This window comes from Nicotiana attenuata, unplaced genomic scaffold (genome assembly GCF_001879085.1).
Source record: "Nicotiana attenuata strain UT unplaced genomic scaffold, NIATTr2, whole genome shotgun sequence".
NCBI classification, from domain to species: domain Eukaryota; kingdom Viridiplantae; phylum Streptophyta; class Magnoliopsida; order Solanales; family Solanaceae; genus Nicotiana; species Nicotiana attenuata.
In genome coordinates, this window is record NW_017675218.1 from 1 (window position 1) to 21,722 (window position 21,722).

The 21,722-nt window shown below is 39.7% G+C and overlaps 1 protein-coding gene across 1 annotated transcript; it reads right to left on the bottom strand.

Annotated features, from left to right (window-relative positions):
- Nucleotides 1-14,352: 14,352 nt before the first annotated feature.
- On the bottom strand, nucleotides 14,353-15,831 carry LOC109219816 (RING-H2 finger protein ATL16-like). The gene has a single exon (XM_019384287.1). It carries the CDS (start codon nucleotides 15,604-15,606, stop codon nucleotides 14,596-14,598), a length of 1,011 nt encoding a protein of 336 aa, XP_019239832.1. The 5' UTR covers nucleotides 15,607-15,831; the 3' UTR covers nucleotides 14,353-14,595.
- Between the last annotated feature and the right edge of the window lie 5,891 nt (nucleotides 15,832-21,722).

Genomic DNA, 21,722 nt, shown 5'->3' on the forward strand with positions numbered 1-21,722 from the left:
ACTCATTCCGAATTAGTTTGTCAACACATTCACAAGAGCATTCAAATAAGACAAGGTGTACAAAATTAAGGCATAAGATTAAGAGTCTACACATGAACCTAGACGTCGTACCCTCAAGTTCGTTTTAAGTATTTGCACGTATGAACACCACGGGATGCATTCTTGCCCAACCCTTTTTAGCCCACAAGAGTCCTAAGGGTCCTGAAATCAATTAAAGAAAAATCTACCTAACCCGGTTCAAGAAAAACCCTTGAAAAAGAACCGCGGTCAAAAGAAAAACCAAGGGGGAATTACTACACTACCTAAAAAGAAAATAAAAAATCTTTTTGGCTTTTTGATTAGACTACTTCCCTCAATAATACTGTCTAGGTGGTCCGTCATCAGGAAGAGTCTCCTAACTTTTCTAGTTTTTTTTTTATCCGACCTTAACCTTCAAGAAACCCGTCGACAGTGTCCGTCGTTGGGCCAAGTCGGTGACATCTAAGCTACATGTACAACAACACATATATACACAAATCATATATACAGATACCCAAGTCTCCCACCCCACACACAAAGAGTATGGCATGTCCTCACGTCATAAAACAGTTTAATGCACAGAAGGGTAAGAGGACTTCCCTGGTCATCATTCGGAGTCAGAGACGGTGTTGGGATCCACGTGACAGGCCCTCCCTAGAGCCCGGAACCAAGCCATCACCTGGCTCTCAGACCTGGCCTGCCGTCTAGACATGGCATCCAAACGAACATGCATGCTATCTACCGAGGTGCGAAGTTCTGCCACGTGTTCCTCCACAGAAGTCAACAAGGGTCGGCCGGTGTATGATCTAGAGAACTCCGCCCCAGTATGGGGTTGCCGTGAGGAACCAGCTGCATCATAAGACCTCCGGGGTGGTGCCATGGGCGTTGGGGCATCATCAGCATCGTCCAGGTCAATGTGTGTAGGTGCATCTCTGCCCACTTTGATCTTTGACGCTCTGAAGGCTGTTCTTGGGGTTAAAGTGCCATCCATCGGATTGACTGGGACATTAACCATAAAACATAACCTCGTCACAAGTGAGGGGAAGTAAAACCCCTTAGTCATCAGAGGCGACCGGATCATCATTTCATCTCCAATGATCTTAGCGATATCGACGTCCTTCCTGTCACAAAGCACCAAACCAATAAAGCCCGCAAGCTGTTCACATCTGTTGTGTTGCTCGTGGACAACAATCTGCTGCAAATCATAGTGAACCAACACTTAGCTTCCTAGGTGAGTGACTTGGAATGCAAGGTCATGTTCTCCTGAATCCAAATTGGCCTTCCCCCTGAGCATAAGGAGTCAGTTAGAGTGCCCCAGTCTACCCCTGGAGAATTGTGGTAATAATCATTGTCACCAGTGAATGGGGGCAACTGCAGGACCTGGCGAATTGTCTGGACTGAAGCATCTACTACCTTGCCCCGCAAAATCACAGACCGGCACATATGTTCCGGGCAGTTCGCGTAGAACTCCCGGACTATCATTGGGTTTGCCGTGTCAGGTTCATCGAATAAGTACTCCATCCCCCTCTGGCGGATTTCTTCGTACATATCTGGCTTTTTAACTCGGAGGGCGGCCCTGTCAATACTAATCTCCGGGACAAAGTTCTTAGTGGCTTTCGCATGAAACCTGTCCTGGGCTTCCTCGGATGTGAACCGGGTGGCATCATAAGTGGGCACATCGGAAGTACTTTCCGAATTTCTTCGCTTCTTTCTGGCCATTGTACCTGCAATCAGTTCATCATAACAATCAGGGCCAGCCAAACATGTGCCAGTCGGATGGATACTCAGACTTCTCCACCCGCTGGCACCAAACAATTACCCAAGGTGTACAACATCCATTATTATCCTCACACCACTCACAACAATACAATTTCGCCCTATAAAATCCCACCACAAGCTTCCATCAATACATACAGTTAAAGGCTACCACCACCCATCCCACACACAAGTTGTCAACTAGAATTACACCCCACACTTATACAAAACAACCCCAAACACCAACTACACACCAACTTGGAGTCTAAACCCCAATGCAACCAAAATCAAGAATTATCGACAATAATCAGTACATAATGTAAAATACATACAACATAAGAAAAAGTAGAACAATTTACTTGAGGATTACCGCGGAGTCTTGAAAAAGAAAAGGAAAAAAAATTGGGGTGGGGCTGCTGGGTAGGGGGTGGGCATTTTTTTTGGGGGGAGGGGGGGGTTTATTTGGGTGGTTAGGGTTTGGACAATAGTGATGGGAAGAAGAAGAAAGAAGAAGGGGAATAGGGGTTTTGGGTTATGAGAAAAAGAAAAGAGTGTTTGATGGTGAGAAGAAGAAGAAAGAATAAAGAAAAATGGAGAGAAGAGGAGAGGATTTGGGAAGTTAGAGATAAGAGAGAGAGAAGAAAGAAGAAAGAAAGGGTGTTTGTCGGTTGGGTGTTGTTGGGGTTGTGGGTAGGGTAGGTTAATTGGGGGGGGGGGAAAGAAAAAAAATATTTCTGCTGCACGTACCTGAGCCCGTTTTGGTCCACCGCGGTCCTGCCGCGGTTACGCCGGGACCGCGGTGGAAAATCTTCAGAGAGGGTACTCCACCGCGGTCGTACCGCGGTTACGCTGCGACCGCGGTGGGAAAACTTCAGAGAGGGCATTCCACCGCGGTCCTACCGCGGTTACGCCGTGACCGCGGTGGGCCCGTTACTGGCTGCCTATTGCTTGGTTTTTTTGTTCCTTGTTATGCCCCTTAGGCACTATTTTTACCTCTTTTAAGGCCTACCTTACCCATAGTATGTCTAGGCTCGTGATGCAACGACCTCCGCACTAACCTGCATATATCCAACAAGTTAGAAATTCTACCATCGTGGGTTGCCTCCCATGAAGCGCCTGATTTAACGTCGCGGCACGACGCAACACGAGCGCAAGTTTCGCTAAACCTCTCTCTCTCGCTCTTTATTTTTAGATATTACAAACTACACTTACAACATATTCGTGGGTTGCCTCCCACGCAGCGCCTGAATTAACGTCGCGGCACGACATACATGAGCGCATTTAAGGCTCGCTTGACCTCTGAAGTTCAGTCAGGTGGATCTCAGACCCTTCCTTTGGTTCGTTCATGCCCACATATAGTTTTAATCTCTGCCCATTGACTCTAAATGTACGAGAGTCTTTCTCAGCGGCAATCTCTACAGCACCTGAAGGGAATACTTCAACCACTCGAAACGGTCCAGACCATCTTGACTTAAGCTTACCAGGGAACAACCACAATCTTGAGTTATAGAGCAATACCATGTCCCCGGGTTTGAAATGTCGCTCAACAATGTTCTGGTCATGTAACCTCTTCATTCTTTCCTTGTACAATCTTGTGGTCTCAAAAGCAAGATGTCTGAACTCGTCAAGCTCATGCAACTCAGTGATTCTAGTTGTGCCTGCAGCTTCAATATCTAAGTTCAACTGCTTCAATGCCCACCACGCTTTATGTTCAAGTTCCACTGGTAGGTGACATGCCTTTCCAATCACCAACTTATATGGTGACATGCCAATTGGTGTTTTAAAAGCAGTTCTATAGGCCCAGAGTGCATCATCTAGCTTTCTCACCCAATCAGTTCTTGTGGCGTTCACAGTCTTGGTTAACACACTCTTTATCTCTCTGTTGGATACTTCAACCTGCCCACTAGTTTGCGGGTGATAAGGGGTGGCCACCTTGTGGCTTACATCATACTTTGCAAGCAACTTCTCGAAGGCTCTATTACAGAAGTGAGTGCCTCCGTCACTGATAATCGCTNAATATACACCACTAGGAAACCGCTAGCCTCCATACATCTCCATAGGACTTCTCTCGGGACTTTATCATACATCTCCATACACCTCTGTCACTGATAATCGCTCTTGGTGTCCCAAATCGGGTGAATATGTTCTTTTTCAAAAATCCCACCACTACTCTTGCATCATTAGTGGGCAACGCCGTAGCTTCTACCCACTTAGACACGTAATCCACAGCAACAAGTATGTATTTATTGCCAAAGGAGCTGATGAAGGGACCCATGAAGTCAATCCCCCAGACATCAAACACTTCCACCTCTTGAATCGGGTTCATGGGCATCTCGCGGCGACGGGAGATGTTCCCAGTTCGCTAACATTCATTGCAGCCCTTCACCCATAGGTGCGCATCTCTAAACACTGTTGGCCAAAAGAATCCGGCCTCAAGCACTTTTGCAGCTGTCCTGACCCCTCCAAAATGTCCTCCATATGCTGATGCGTGACAAACCTGCAAAATAGAAGATTGTTCTATCTCGGGGACACACCTCCGGATCATACTGTCAACACATATTCTAAACAGATAAGTCTCGTCCCAATAATAGATGCGGCTATCACGATAAAACTTTTTTCTTTGGACAGATGAGAGGTCATAAGGAAATATACCACTGGCCAGGTAACTAGCAAAGTCTGCATACCATGGCGCTTCCTCAAGACTAGTAGCGAGCAGCTGCTCGTCTGTAAAAGTTTCCAGAATGTCCTCAACCTCAACCGCATTTTCAGCTCCCTCAAGTCAAGATAGATGATCAGCGACTTGATTTTCTCTGCCCTTACGATCACAAATTTCAAGGTCGAATTCATGCGGTAGCAACACCCAACGAATCAGGCGCGGCTTAGACTCCTTCTTCTCAATCAAGTACCTGAGAGCTGCATGGTCAGTGTATATAATTACCTTAGACCCAATCAGATACGATCTGAACTTGTCGAAAGCAAACACCACAGCCAATATCTCCTTCTCAGTGACAGTGTAGTTCAACTAGGCTCCACTCTGCGTTCTACTAGCATAGTATATTGGATGCATCAGCTTGTCTTTCCGCTGTCCCAGCACTGCCCCCATTGCGTAGTCACTAGCATCACATATGAGTTCGAACGGTTGCTCCTAGTCGGGGGCAACTATGATAGGTGCTGTGACCAACATCTTTTTTAGCTCCTCGAATGCTACCCTGCAATCATCAGAAAACAAGAAAGGGTGATCTTTTTCTAACAACTTACAGAGAGGGTTGGCAATTTTTGAGAAGTCTTTTATGAATCGCCGATAGAAACCGGCATGCCCGAGGAAGCTTCTGATTGCCTTGACTGAAATCGGAGGGGGTAGCCTTGCTATCACATCTACTTTCGCACGATCCACCTCAATTCCTTTGCTTGACACCCGGTGTCCTAAGACTATACCCTCTTGTACCATAAAGTGGCACTTCTCCCAATTCAGAACCAGGTTAGTCTCGATACACCGCTTCAGCACTCATCAAATGAGTTCCCCACCACTGAGAAGTCATCCATGAACACCTCCATTATATCCTCTACCATGTCAGTGAATATGGCCATCATGCACCGTTGGAATGTGGCGGGTGCGTTGCATAGGCCGAAGGGCATCATTCGAAAGGCATAAATGCCATACGGGCAAGTGAAATAGGTCTTCTCTCTATCCTCCGGAGCAATGGAGATCTGATTGTACCCTGAGTACCCATCCAGAAAATAGAAATGTGACCTCCCTGCAAATCTGTCTAACATCTGATCAATGAAGGGAAGTGGGAAGTGGTCTTTCCGGGTGGCTAGATTTAACTTTCGATAGTCCATGCAAATTCTCCAGCCCGTGACGGTTCTTGTAGAGATCAGTTCATTGTTATCATTCTTAACTACCGTTATGCCACCCTTTTTAGGAACACATTGAACTGGGCTAACCCAGCTGCTGTCAGAGATTGGGAAAATGATTCCCGCATCTAACCACTTGATTACTTCTTTCTTCACCACTTCCTTCATATTGGGGTTCAGCCTTCTTTGGTGTTCCCTGGAAGGTTTGTGTCCCTCTTCCAGTAGAATTTTGTGCATACAGTAGGCGGGGCTGATCCCCTTTATGTCTGCCATGGTCCACCCAATGGCAGTCTTGCACTCCTTAAGTACCAGCGACAGTTGTTGAGCCTGCACATCTAACAAACTAGATGAGATAATAACAGGTAATGTGGAGTTAGGTCCAAGAAATTCATACCTGAGATGGGCGGGCAATGGCTTTAACTCCAGCTTTGGTGGTTCTTCGATTGATGGCTTGGCTGGAGTAGTTTCTCGATTTTCCAAGTGCAAGGGCTCAAATTCTAGGGTTCTATCCTAGAACCCTCTACCCTCTAACGCCAACACCCATTCCGCCAGATCCTCTCCATTTACCTCATCCAAATTCATTAGACATGCAGCAAGGGGGTCCTCAATAGTCAGCCTTTCATCGTCAGTCTCTACAATTACATCCACGGCATCAATAAGAGAGCAATTGGCGAATTCACTCGGTCGCCTCATAGATTTCTGCACATTGAATGTTATTCTTCATCGTTCAGTCTCATCTTGAGCTCCCCAGTCTCACAATCAATTAGAGCTCTCCCCGTGGCCAGGAACGGTCTTCCCAAAATTATGGGAATCTCTTCATCCACCTTGCAGTCTAGGATCACAAAATCTGCAGGGAACACAAATTTCCCGACCTGAATCAGCACATCGTCTAGGATTCCAGAGGGTCGTTTCACAGTCCTGTCAGCCAGCTGCAACAACATAGAGGTGGGTCTAGCTCTTCCAATGCCCAGCCTCTTATAAATTGCCAGGGGCATAAGATTGATGCTGGCCCCTAGATCACACAGTGCCTTAGCAAAAGCAAAATTACCAATAGTGCATGGAATTGTAAAGCTCCCTGGATCAGACAACTTTTCCGCAATTGGTCTAGTTACCACTGCACTACAAGTCTGAGTAAGAGTAACTGTGGCCAAGTCTTGAAAATCAAACTTCCGGGACATTAAGTCCTTCTTCATTTTTGCATACCCAGGCATCTCCTTCAAAGCTTCAATCAATGGTATATTTACCTGGATTTGCTTCAGCATGTCAAAGAACTTCTTGTATTGCTCCTCCTTTTTGTACTTAGCCAGCCTCTGGGGGAAGGGTGCAGGGGGTCTCTTCTTCCCAATCAATTGTGACCGATCTTTATCAGCTGCTACATCAACTATTGGCTCCTGGACTGTTTCAGCTTCTTCCTCGGTCTCCTTCTGAATGGTATTTTCTTCTTGAGCAGGCTGGACTGTCACCTCTGTCAGTTTCGTTGATTCATCCAGCTCAATGGGCACTGGTACGAGTGTCTCAACTTGTCTAGCTTCTCGAGCCCTTTCTTGCTCTACATCCAGATCTCTGCCATTACGTAGGCTCACCGCCATCAGCTGCTTCGGTCCCTGCTTTTGGATTTATCTGGGTGTCTGCAGGTAGTGTCCCATGAGGACGATTGTTCAGAGACATAGAAATTTGGCCCACCTGTACCTCAATATTTTTTATTGCTGCATCATGTGCGTCGACTCTCTCAATAATTTTTGCATTAGATCCAATAACCTGTTGCATCATTGCTTCAAGTCTAGCAAACCCATCTTCCTGCCTTCCACCATACTGCTGCTGAGGCGGGTGATACCCCTGCTGCTGATTCTGATTATTGTATCCCTGTGGTCTTGGGTAAGGTGCCATATTGTTGGGGGGTCTCATACCTCCCATGTTCCCAGTGTTGAACTGTGGCTGTGCTGGCCTGTACTGCTGATTCTGTTGACCCCAATTCTGACCACCCTGTCTCTGGCCGCCATAATTAGACACATAGTTCATGTCTTTAGGGTAGTGATGATGATCGTGTTCTGCGTTCCACTGGTTACCAACTGGCTGACTAATGCAAGATGTGCACAAGCCCCCATTAGTAGTATCAACAATATGTACCTGCTGTTTCTGCCCTGACTCTTCCACCTTTTTGGTGAGTATGCTCATCTGTGTCAATAAGGTGGCCATATTTTCAGCCATAGAATTGGATGGATCTAAAGGCACTGAGTGCACCACTGGAGTGATAGGTGCAGTTCTGGTTATCCACCCCGAATTCTGTGCCATCTTGTCAAGCAGACTCTGGCCCTCTCTCCATGTTTTGCTCAAGAATGCCCCACCAGCTGAAGCATCAACAATATTCTTTACGCTATCTGACAATCCCATGTAGAACCGCTGCCCCAACATTAGATCTGGAACACCATGGTGTGGACATATGACCAGCATCCCTTTAAAACGCTCCCATGTTTCATGCAGTGTTTCCATCGGTCTCTGTTTAAAGCTCAAAATCTCATCAATTTGTTGAGCCGTCTTGTTGGGTGGGTGGAACTTGTTGTGGAATTGCTTCACTAGTTCTTCCCACGTTGTTATAGAATTTATGGGGAGTGAATTTAGCCAGGTCTGGGCAGCTCCTGTCACTGAGAATGGAAACAATAACAGCTTGATTGCTCCGGAGTTACATTGGGTTGCCTTTGGGTTTTGCAGATAGACAAGAAATTCTTCAAGTGCTGCTGAGGATCTTCAACTTGTGACCCCGAAAATAGTCCCTTATTCTGCAACAAGTGCAACATGTTATTTGTGATTTGGAATGACTCAGCCTGTATCTGCGGGACTACTATCGGGTAGCTGTGGGGTTGTGCCCAGTCATAGAGAGCAGCCTCTGGCACTATTGGAACTCCTGGGTTTTCCTAGTGATCTCCCATAATTGTTTCGAATTGTGCAGTTGTTGGTTGTTGTTTGTTTTTCCGGTTGACCCGATTCAAAGCCTTGAAAACTTTCTCGGGATCTGATAATGCTTCAAATACTTCACCAGATCTCGATGAGTTTCTAGGCATGCACCTGTGCAACCCAGTCAACAAACGTTAAAATTTCAATGTAAAAATTGGGTATAGAGAAAACTGACTACTCTAAGAATTTTTGTACTTCTTTCAATTGTAATTGATAACACCGTTAATTCCCCGGCAACGGCGCCAAAATTTGATCACGCCCAACTATGCCTTATAAAAGGACACGCGGACGTTGCAAATATAACCTGAGTATTTATGCCCGGAGTCGAATCCACAGAGAATTAACCTATCAATTACTTTTGTTGGACTTACTAAATTCTTTATATCAACTTCCCCAAACGTTGTAAACAATAGTTGATGGTATTTCTAACAACTAAGACTGAAAGTAAATAAACAACTGTAAACTAAATATGCTTGGGTTGTAAACAATTATGAGAATGTTCTAAGGTAGTGATTTCCCCTATTGATGGAATCCCTTCCGGTTATGTTTCATATAGATTCACCAAAACATCTCTATCAATCATGAGCACTCTTTTTACCGTAAATCTCTCCCGAGTAATCGCGATAATTTACTAGACGCACTCTCCCGAGATACGCTAGCTGACTTTGTTTATTACCGCTCACTTTAGATTGCACCCAAGGCTTCGTTATCCCTAATCCCGCCTTTAAACCCGCAGTTATAGATCCCTCTTATACTTTGGGAGTGGTGTTGTCCAAGAATTACCTAAATATGCACTCTCTTCCGAGTTATGCACACTAAATAGGCACAGCTAATTGAGGATCCTGTCAATTAACTACAACAAACACGTAGTTGAACAAATAGAGATTAACTGGCAAACTATATTAACATAATCAAGAAGTTCATCCTTCAATAGGTTCCATCAAAACCTTAGACTAAAGTATTTAGCTACTCATAACAACGTAAGGATAAACTACGAAAATATTCATAATCGAAAAATAGCAAGAAAAAGAAGAGATAAAGAACTATGATGTTTTTGGGTGATCTCTCACACTTGTGTATCTTGCAAAAGTATTCTCCAAAATAAGTCTACCCTAATGTGGCCGAATTTCTACATCTTATAAGGGTTTTACACCAAGTTTTCCCGACTTGACACTTTAGTCCCTGACTTTTCCGTGTTCTGCCGCGGTCCCACCGCGGTTGCGCCAGGACCGCGGCCAGAATGGTCCTCTGAATCTTTGGTAATGTTCTGCCGCGGTCCTGCCGCGGTTACGGTCTGACCGCGGCAGGCCAGGTTCAGCTCTGGTTTTGTCCCTTCGCTTGGTGCAATTTGTGGGTATTGTATGATTGGCCTCATTTTCTCCGTAATTGATCCCAAAAGTGCTCCACCAACTTCTTTCATTGGATATAGCCTGCAAAGCATGAAAAGCACTAATCAGAGCATTTGATTATCACTTTTTACCATAAAGCTATACAAAAATGTGGTTCTTTAGGGTCTAATTATAGTCTAATTCACCTATTATCAAGTCTCTCTTTGAATGCACCACAAACTTTCAGTGGTGAAAACTATCAGATTTGGTGAGTGAAAATGAAATCATATCTTGAAGCGTATGATTTATGGGAAGTTGTAATGGAAGATAGACCATTACAACCACTCCCTGCAAATCCTACTCTTGCCCAAATTAAAAACCATTCAGAAGAGAAAACCAAAAAATACAAAGCCAAAACTGTGATTCAAAATTCAGTTGCAGATTCAACTTTTTCTAAAATCATTGAATGTGAGACAACAAAAGAAGCTTGGAAAAAGATTAAAAAGGAGTACCAAGGAAGTGATCGAGTTAGACAAATGCAGATTTTAAATTTGAAAAGGGATTTTGAATCTCTTAGGATGCAAGAAGACGAGACTATCACTAGGTATTCTGATCGGATTTCTTATATTGTTAATAGAATCAGGTTGCTTGGCGAGGATTTTAAAGATGACAGAATAGTTGAAAAAATTCTTGTGATGGTTCCAGAGAGATTTGAATCCAAAATTTCCTCTCTAGAAGAGTCTAAAGATCTCTCAACCATCTCTGTTGCACAATTAATAAGTGCTCTTCAAGCACAAGAACAAAGAAGAGCATTTAGACAAGAAATGGTTACTGAAGGTGCTTTTTATGCACAAAACAAAAAGTTAAAGAACAATTATCCTCTTTGCAAATACTGCAAAAAGAAAACACACCTAGAAAAATTTTGCTGGTGGAGACATGATGCAATATGCAGTATTTGCAAACAAACAGGCCATGTTACAAAAGTGTGTAAGTTCAAAGACGCTCAACACAATCCTCAAGCACAAACAACAGAAGCAGTAATTGAGGAGGAGCAATTGTTTGAAGCAAAGGAGGAGTGTCGATGATTTGCTTCAGTTGCTATTGCATTTTTTTAGCATAATAAGTTAGCTTAATTTTAGGATAAATCTACTTTTTTGAATTTAAATTTCAGTTAGATTTTTTAGGTTTGTTGAGATATTTTAGTTTTTTTGAATTCTTGTTATGCAGATTTTTCTGCAAATTATGTTCCTGATTGGCTATTTAAAGTCTTATTATGCTTAATAAAATTATTGAGAGACATTTTCAATCAATACTTTTAATCTTTTTGCTGCCCCATCTTTTAAAACACCAACACACATATGCTCACGTTTGCCGAGAGGATTTAAGGCAATCTTTTATATTGACAAAAGGAGACATTGTGAATGGTGTAGCTATGGTCTGAAGAGGACAAAAGTCACAACGACAGACCTCACTTCAGCTAGTACCTGATGGGAAACCAAATACATCAACAAAAAGATCACATGTAGAAGAAGGGGGTTACACACATTGTGGAAAAACAAAACACAGCAGGAATAGTTGCTTCAAGCTACATGGATATCCAGATTGGTGGCATGATCTCAAAGCAAAAAAGAAACAAGATGTTGGTCGAGCCGCTCTTATGAACAAAGCAGATCACTCCGCCGCTGGATCCACCAAGCAACAATTGTCACTCATACCACAGAATACAGTACCAGCTATCGCGAACAAAACAAAAGCGTTTCATATCTCAGGTATTTGATTCGCAGGATTTTGTTGAAACAAGCGAACAAAGACGGTCATTCATTGTCAACGCCAATGGAGTAACATATCCAGTTATAGGGGCTGGAAAAGTGGCACTTTCACCATCCTTTTCTCTTTCAAATACTTTACTAGTTCCATCTCTTTCTAATAAGCTTTTATCTATTGGCGAAGTTACTGAAGAATTAAACTGTTGCACACCAATGTTTCCAAAGTTTTGCCTTTTCCAGGATCTTCTCACTAAGAAGACTATGGGTCGTGGTACTAAACGAAAAGGATTATATTACATGGATGATCTTAGTGGTGCAGAAACAAACACTGCACAAGGAACCAATGACAAGGAAAGACAAATTTGGTTATGGAACTGTCCATTAGCCATTAGGACATCCATCTTTCTCATACTTGAAGCATCTTTTTCCAAGTTTGTTTTCACAATTACACGAATCTTCATTTTGTTGCGAAACTTGTATTATGGCCAAGAGTCACCGTGTTCCATATCCTGTTAGTTTTAAAAAAATGCGAGAAATGTATGGGCAGTAGCGTACGCAGAACTTCTTACGAGCGGTGTCATATTAAAATAAATGAACACATAAATAAAACGTTGTAAGATCATATAAACAAAAAGTATTTTAAATGCCCTAATGTAATTGTCATTAACGTTCAATAAGAAGAAAAAAAAGGAGGGGGGGTTGGGGTGGGGGAGATTGTTGATATATTGAGTATTTTGCTATAGAAGGGGAAAAAAAGAATATATTGAGTATTTTGCTATAGAAGGGGAAAAAAAGAAGCCCACTTTACTAGTTGGGAGGATCGAACCTGCCATCACAAGAAACAACAAGGAATGACATAATACCGAAGAAAAAGAAAAAAAATTGCAGTGACTCGATGAGTGATCAAGAACATTCAAGTGAAGATAAACAGAGTGAGGAGAAGCAACCTGCCGAAGAAGAACAACTTCTCCTCCATCATGATTTAGCACCAAACAACTCTGAGGTACAATCTCTAAATTCTCGTCTTGATTACACTAGTAATGAATCTACTGGTTTCCAATTACCTTTCAGGCACAATCGTGGCAAACCACCAAGTCACTTTTCTCCAGATTATGAAAACAAGAAAAGAAAGTATCCCATTGCCAACCACGTGGCTACTGCGAAATTGTCACAGCCCCTAAAAGCTTTGGGCGCTTTAGCTTAGCCATGAAGAACCGTGGATTTAAACAAAGCAATACCGATCATACCTTGTTCTTAAAGCATCGAGAAGGAATGGTGACAACCTTAATAATCTACGTAGATGATATGATAATCACATGGAATGATAAAGAGGAAATCTCAAACTTGCAAAAGTTCAGAGTTTGAAATGAAGAATCTTGGAGGGTTAAAATATTTTCTTGGAATAGAAGTAATCCGATCTAGCCAAGGAATTTTTATATCACAACGAAGATATGTTCTTGACTTGTTATTAGCCGAAACAGGAATGCTTGAATGTAAGCCAGCCGACACCCCTATAGTCCAAAACCATGGACTAAAAGAACATCCTAATCAGACCCCGACTAATAGATAGAGGTACCAATGACTTGTCGGAAAACTAATCTACTTATCGCATACAAGACCAGATATTGCCTACGCTGTGAATCTAGTCAGTCAATTCATGCAAAATTCGAGTGAAGATCATATGAACGCGGTGATCCGAATACTACAATATTTGAAGGCATCACTTGGGAAAAGAATTATATTTAGAAAACACAAATCACTTAGATATTGCTGGTTATACAGATGCAGACAGACTGGGTTGGGAGTATTACAGACAAGAAGTCTACAACATGATACTTTACTTTTGTAGGAGGAAATTTAGTCACTTAAGTAGAAGGTAGTTGCTCTATCTAGTGCAGAGGCCGAGTTTAGAAGTATGGCTAAAGGTCTCCATGAATTACTTTGGCTAAAGGAGCTATTGACAGAGATTGGTTACTCATCTACTTCAGCAATGAACTTATTTTGTGATAACAAATCAGCTATAGTGATTGCTCAAAATCTAGTTGAACATGATCGGACAAAATTTGTTGAAGTAGACAGGCATTTTATCAAGGAAAAGCTCGAAGCAGAAATAATACGATTATCATTTGTAAGGTCAGAAGGGCAGTTAGCAGACATTCTCACAAAAGGAGTTCCAAGCAAAGTGTTCCATAACTCACTTGACAAATTGGGCATTAAAGACTTCTATGCACCAATTTGAGGAGGAGTGTTGAATAAATTAGAAGATTATATAGACGAATTACTGGGATCCTGTACTCCATGAATATTGGAGAATCCCTAAAATCATGTATATAGCCGTTAGTGATTTCCTTCCTAAATTAGCTTGCTGCTCATGCTATAAAGCAGCTCCTCTGTAAACTTTAATAGTATAAAATAATAGCTTTACTTTTTATCATTGCTGTCATGGAAAAACCTTCAAACCAAAAATGAGGGCAGCCGGTACATAAAATATTTCGCATTCGCCCATGGCCCGAGGAAGAGTCGTACCTCAAAGGATGTGATATAGACAACCTACCTTAATACAATTATTAGTAACTGCTTCCACGACTCGACATATAAATCACGCGGAACTGCCCACGACGCATATGTCACACTTATAGGTCAAACCAAAGATGAGAAAAGGCAAAAAAGAAGAATGGTGGTTATAAGTAATGATGCCTATAATCATAACAATGAGACACATTGCATAAGTGGTCCTGCCTTTGTGATCTTATACTACACAAATAATCCAAAAAACCAAACAAATCTACTGAACTAGAAAGTTCAACTTCCAGTAAAACTACTTTAATATCCACAACTAACTTTTCACTATCTCTACACCAACAGAATACATAAAAAATTACAACAAAAAATCAACTAAAAGAGGCTTTTTTTCACCCTCATTATAACTCTAAATGAATTGGTAAAACTGCATTTTTAGATCCCTTTCCATGTCCAAATGAAAAAAATGATCTTTTAACTCTACTACTGCTTCCTTCTGAGGAACTAACATCAATTACTTGTCTCTGCTGCTGTATAATCTCTTGAACTGCTACGTAAAGTTGTCGATCCGTCGCTGAATCCATTGAAAATGATCTTCTTATTGGCTGAATTGCAAATTCATCATCTTTGTTTCTAATATTAATGCATTCATCTCCCATACTTGTAACATGGCTAAATTTCTTACCTTTTCTTCTTGAATTCAACCTTTCTTGATTTCTAACTAATGATGGATTTGTAGGAATTTGATTAGTGTTTGATATTTCTATAACAACATAATCTTCATCTCTGAAATTATCAAGATTTGGATCTTGAGGAGTGGAACTTGGATCAATAATTGGATCCAAAGGGAACAAATTTGTAATAGTTGATGAGATGCTATTTCTGCAAAGTGGGCAATTTGCATTGTTTTGAAGCCAAACATCAATACAATCAATGTGGAAAATATGTGCACAATTTGGTATAACTCTTAGCTTCTCATTTTCTTGAAACTCATTCAAACAAACAGCACATTCACAAGTAGTTGTTGTATTTTGAGCTAATCCACCATCTTTTTCTTCCCTTTTCTTGTACTTAAAAACGGGGATTGATCGAATAACAGATTCGTCTAGTCCCCGATTTTCCAACCCTGGTGAGTAAACCATTAAAGGGTCTTCAACACGTCGATTTCTAGAGAACGAAAATCGCCTTAGAAGATCAATCCTATGCCAATTCAAGCAACATTTGATCACAAAAATATAGTAGCTAACTAGTAAAATACCAGTAGCCAAAATACCAATAATAGCAACTGCTATAATAGGAAAGCCAGTATGATGAGAAGAAGAATGTAAAGGTGAACCAAAGATTGAAGCAGAAGTTGGAGGACTTTTCATGTGTGAAATAGATTCAATGTATTTTAGTCTCATCAGATCCATAAGATAGTTTTTTTTTCTTCTGTTAAGACAAAAGAGGGACAAATGGTTATGTTTGGATCTTGAATGCACATGAACATGTTATGGAAGGTAAAGAGAAAAATGTTAAAAAAAATTGAAGGAACATAAGTTGAAGTTCCTATGAGAAAAGGGTAAAAATATGGAGGAATATAAGGTAGGGGTTTAATGAGAAAAAAAGAGTACATCAAATGAAAGAGTGAACATATTTATAAGAGTTTGGGTTTATATCTTAAGGTTTAAATTTTTCTTTCTTGTTAAAGAAAAAGAGGAGAAAAAGTCTGACTTTTGAGGTACGTAGTTGGTGAATGTTGTCTCCTTGCTTTCAATAAGAAAACTATAGTTGGCAAGAAAATATTTTAAAGTTATCTCTACGTGACTTATAGATTACGAGTTCGAGCCGTGGAAGCAGTCAGTAATGCGTGCATTATAGTAGGCTGTCTACATCACACCTTTTGGGATACGGTCCTTCTCCGGACCCTATAACGAAATGCCTTGTCACCAAAAATCTTCTAAACCTTCGGTATAGGTTCAAATCCTATTGGACGCAATTTATTTTCACATATTTTTTTAATGGTTATGATTTGTAAGGTGGCAACAGACCACCGTCCAAGACTCTATGACTGGTGTGATGTGAATTTTATATTAGTTTTTAAACACTTGATCTTGTGGTCCATCCTAATTCAGTAGTTGCATATACCTACAGTTCTGGAAACTATGATTAATTCACTAGTATTTTATTTGTTAAATGACTCAAGTTATGTACATTGATCGACAGTGTAATATTTTTTTATTTTATCAATGTAGTTTAACATAGGATATTAAATTACGTACCACTCTAACAAGATTAAAAATGAGAAGAAAAAAAAAAGTAGTACAGTAGAAGGGAGATATGCAGAGTATTTCACATTTATGAATCTTTAGGTAGCCTAGGCATTAGGTAATCTATTTCCATATTTTTTGCATATTTATTATGAATCTTTGGGTAGACTTTCAGAAAAAATAGCTATGACTCGAACCAGTTAAAAGACTAAATTTTTTGTATTTTGCTATTCATTTTAATAGTTGATGTTGACATCAATAATGTATATAATTCTTGAATTCCAATACTAGGTTATTGATTGAACAATGACAGAGGTATTAATTAGGTTTGCAGCCATTAAGATTTAAGAATAGAAAGTTTGCTAGCTTCTGTATTTAAAGATTAATAGTACTTTTTTTTTGGTTATATAATAATCTATAGATAAATTGATGTTTAAAATTGTTTGGTAACCTAAAAGAATTTAAGTGTTTACAAGTTATCATCAAAACAGCTCAATAGATTCAAACCAAACACTTCATTATTTTCTATGATGGCAACAAAATTAGGTAGAATGTTATAGAAATCAACTAAAGATGAAATGACAAAGTAAGATGCCACTTCCCTTTGAAGATGAATCTTCACTTACACACTAAGTGTGGATAAATATAGAAAAACATGATTGTAGGTTGGAACTTCTTTCCTTTCATGTGGTTCCAAATTACTTTATTCAACCTAGCTATCTTGAAATTTTTTTTACATCTACAAAGTAATTTTTCTACTATAAGATTTGCTTACCGATAATAGGTTAAAGATTCGAACCGCGGAAGCAATCACTAATGCTTGTATTAGAATAGACTATCTACATCACACCCTTTATGGTACAACCTTTTCCTGGGTCCTGCATAAATGTTGGATATGTTGTGCGCAAGTTGCCCTTATAAACCATAATGGGGATAGGACTGCTTATCTGGCGGATTGCGTGGATATTATGCTTAATAGTTTGGCTTATCGGTTATCTGCTTGTAAATGTACTAATCCGCTAGCCACTTGATAAGATATCAGGCAGATCAGTATCGGGTTAGCGATTTTCAGGCGGTTTATTAGCTAAAACAAATAGACAATAAAAATTCTATAAGTAAGCAAGAGTGCAAACAATAGATAGATGATCCAATCATAATCAAACTCCAATACGCTAACAAAACTCTCATTGTTAATGTCAGTTTCTTCTTCTTTAATTCTTTTACAGTAAGCAAGCTAAAATACAAATTGGGGATCCTTAACTAGTAATAGAACTTCAGTTAACATAAATTATGGATATAGTTTTGCTTCAGTTTTCAAATTAAATGATTTATTTGAGCAGAAAGGTATCATGAACTACCTAGATCCGTCTATTCCTACAAATAAAACAAGTTATGATGACATTGAAGCTCAAATTGCTAAGATGTTGCTTCATAATGGGTAAAAATATAAATATAAAAATAATAATTCTTAACAGGTTAAAGGTTTATCTGATAAGAAAATTGAGTAATCCGATCCGAACCGATAAACTGTTAAGTATAAAATTTCAATCTACTCACCAACCATTAATCCGATAACCTGATATCAATAAGTCATTAAGTCACTTTTACGGTTCGGTTAACAATTACAGTTTGATTTTAAACCGCCTAGATAGGACTATCTATCCAAAAGTAGAATGTGATTGCTCCCAAAAGGTTAAAGCTTTTGATAAGCTAATCCATTCTTAATGATGAAGGATAACAATAGTTTTCCATTGCACATGCAACCCACAGTTGAAAAAAATAATTAGTCACTAACCACCCAAACGTGGGGTTGGGGGCATCTCCAATCTTGTATTCACATCAAATAATTATGATATTCTGGCCCCTACCCCTAAATCCAAATTTGAAATCTTGAAAAAAGCTTTAGCCAAGAAAGTTTACACATACATATTTAGGACGATGACTTTAATTAAATTGGGACCCAATTCAAGAACCCCAGAAAGCAATTGTCAAGAAAAAGGTAGATATCACACACAAAAAGTCAAATCTGTAATAGCAAACAAAAAGGAGAAGCAGAGGGAAGAAAAGGGGAATCCTAGAAAGTGTTTAGAGGTGATAATAGGAAAAAAAAAAAGAAAAAAACAATTCATACTCGATATTTATATAAAGTCACATATTTTTTATCATGATTTAGTAATAGATTAAGGTAAAAGTATATTAATTAATCGTAATTAAGTGATTAAAATATATTTAAACTACATATATCATGTTATTATTGATTTGAGTAGAAACACAGTATATCAATACTTTTTTTTTCTTCATAAAGGCCCCTTCTAAAATTTATTAAAAACTCTCTTGGGCAAAGGTCATTTTAGGCCAATGTCGGAACTATTTATACTCAGTAGTTGTAAAGTGTATAAAATTTATATATTTTTTGTATATAACATGTAAAAATAAATATACATACAAAATATAAATATATTTCGATTATTATTTTTAAAGCAGTTATACAATATTATTTTCCCAACTTTCTTGCTGAGTGGTTATAGAAAGACAAGCCACTTAGGTAAGAAAAATAAGAGTTTTTAATGCAGGAATTATTGGTCACTGGTCAAAGAGTGATGCCCTGGCTGCTAAGAAATTTCTGACTTTTCCTTATTAAAAACTAAGTGTTATTTTCAAAGATTTTATAAAAGATATTGTCCGATAAAATCAAATCGAACAATGAAAAGCCAAAAGTAACGGTCTTTCTCCAAAATAATCATTTAGCTTTTCCTTTTTAAATAAAAAAGAAACATAATAAGCTTATTTGGTTGAATAAAAGTATTTCCATTTCGACCCACAACAAAATAAGAAAGGGATTTTATTAAATGGAATCTTTGAATATTTGACACTATTAATTTGGAACTCGAGATGGCCGAGATTGCAGACTCTTTTTCCCACATTGTTGACTCTCTTGCTTTTGGAAATTTGAATTGAGCATAAATCAGAACATTCTGCTATGTTTCTGAGAATTATTAGCCATCTACTAATATATTAGTGTATATGTCAAATATTCAGTATAATCAAAATATATTGTCAAAAAAAATGTAGTCATAAGGGGTTTGCGAGTCTTGTTTAGGGGGAGAACTTTTCGAGACAAATGTTAGTGTGCCACTTGTGTTTGCCTCTTTGTGAGGTTGTTCTCTCGATGTTTTGAACTTTCTTTTATATAGTTGATTAATCATTTCCGCATGTGGACGTAAGTCAATTGACTGAACCACGTTAAATGTTTGGGTCTCTTTTGATATATTTCTCTTTTGTCGTCTGATTTATCGTTGTTCAATTGTAACTTTACTAGTTTTTGCGTGACAGTTGATTATTTCGATCCTAACAAAATCAAAGAAGTAGTAATATACAACAAAGACTTGATAAAATGTCAAAGAATATCAAAGATACATGTAGAGCAAAAAAATACTAACTTGTGGAAGATTTCAATGTAAGCTTTCCAAAGGCTATTGAAGAAGAATTCAATTAATTAAACATTGTACCAAAGGAATCTTTTATTTCTCCCAAAAATAATTAAATTAAACAACTAAATCTTGGCCTTCAAGTTAGTTGACTAGCAGCAGAACTTGATGCTCTTGTGCTACCTGACTTGTAGCATTGACTGTTCACCAACACATGCATCAATTAATTAGCTAAAGTGATTATATTGTAAGATAATAACTGCATGGAAAGTGTTCTGCGAAATAGTGATTACATAATAAATTTACAACAAGAAAACGAACGTATTTATTTATTATTGCAAGGAGCAATGTCACGATCCGGATTTCCCACCTTCGGGGGTCGTGATGGCGCCTACTAGTAGAATCTAGGCAAGCAAAGCTTAGTCACTTTCCATTAAGCACCTATTCCTTTTTAATAATTAACAGCATTAAAATAAAGGCAACGGAACTAAATTCATAAGCGGAAGTCTTAAATTTCAAATAACTGAATAAAATACGGAATTCCCAACATGAATCTCTACCAAGAACTGGAGTCACATATTCACGAACATCTAAGAATACTAAATACAAGGTCTGAAAGAAACATCTCTGTTTTGTCTCGGATACAATGAGATAACAGTCAAATATAAGGATAGGGGAGACACCGGGCCTGCGGACGCCTGCAAGGCTACCTCGGTGTCTCGCTGGACTGGAACCTGCACCCACGCTACTGGAGCTGCTGACTAAAACCTGGATCTGTGCAAAAGAGCACAGAGTGTAGCATCAGCACAACCGACCCCATGTGCTGGTAAGTGCCTAGCCTAACCTCGGCGAAGTAGTGACGAGGCTAGGACCAGACTACCAGATAAACCTGTGCAGTTCAAATATATACATACGACGGAAAGAAATACGGGAAGTAAACAGTCAATAACGGAAGGGGGAACATGTTATGGGGAGGCAACAATTACGATTAGGAAAACACAATATAAAGATGGAAGCAGCCAAAGAATTTACAACGAACACTCCAACTAAACACCCTAGAATCAGCAACTGTTGCGGCGTGCAACCCGATCCTCAAATATCATTGTTGCGGCGTGCAACCCGACCCTCAAATATCATTGTTGCGGCGTGCAACCCGACCCTCAAATATCATTGTTGCGGCGTGCAACCCGACCCTCAAATATCATTGTTGCGGCGTGCAATCCGACCCTCAAATATCATTGTTGCGGCGTGCAACCCGACCCTCAAAGATCATTGTTGCGGCGTGCAACCCAGCCCTCAAATATCATTGTTGCGGCGTGCAACCCGATCCATAAATAGCATTATTGCGCCGTGCAACCCGATCCACCAATATCATTCTTTCTCATCCAAACAACAGTCACAAATACGGGGCAAAGAAGTAAACAAAAAATGGCAGAAAATCCCGGCAAGGGAATACAATAAAGCAGTTAGATCCCGGCAAGGGAACAATATCAATAAACTCAATATCCCGGCAAGGGAATAACCAATAGCCATCTCTTTCTTTCGTATCTTACTTTATAATTCACTTCATCATTCGAGCCAATGCTCCGGAGAATCAAATAATCATAATGTCTTTCATACGTTCTTCACAATATATAAGAATCCTCAATTAAGCATGGAAATTTCAACAAATCATGATAATCCCGTTTTAAGGACTCACGGTCATGCTAGACACCAATGTATAGATACTTGTCACCATGCCTATACACCGTACTCGACAATTAGCAAGTAGCAAACAAGACTCAACTCCTATTCCCTCAAGCTAAGGTTAGGCCAAACACTTACCTCAACTTCCACAGCTAAATCAATCCA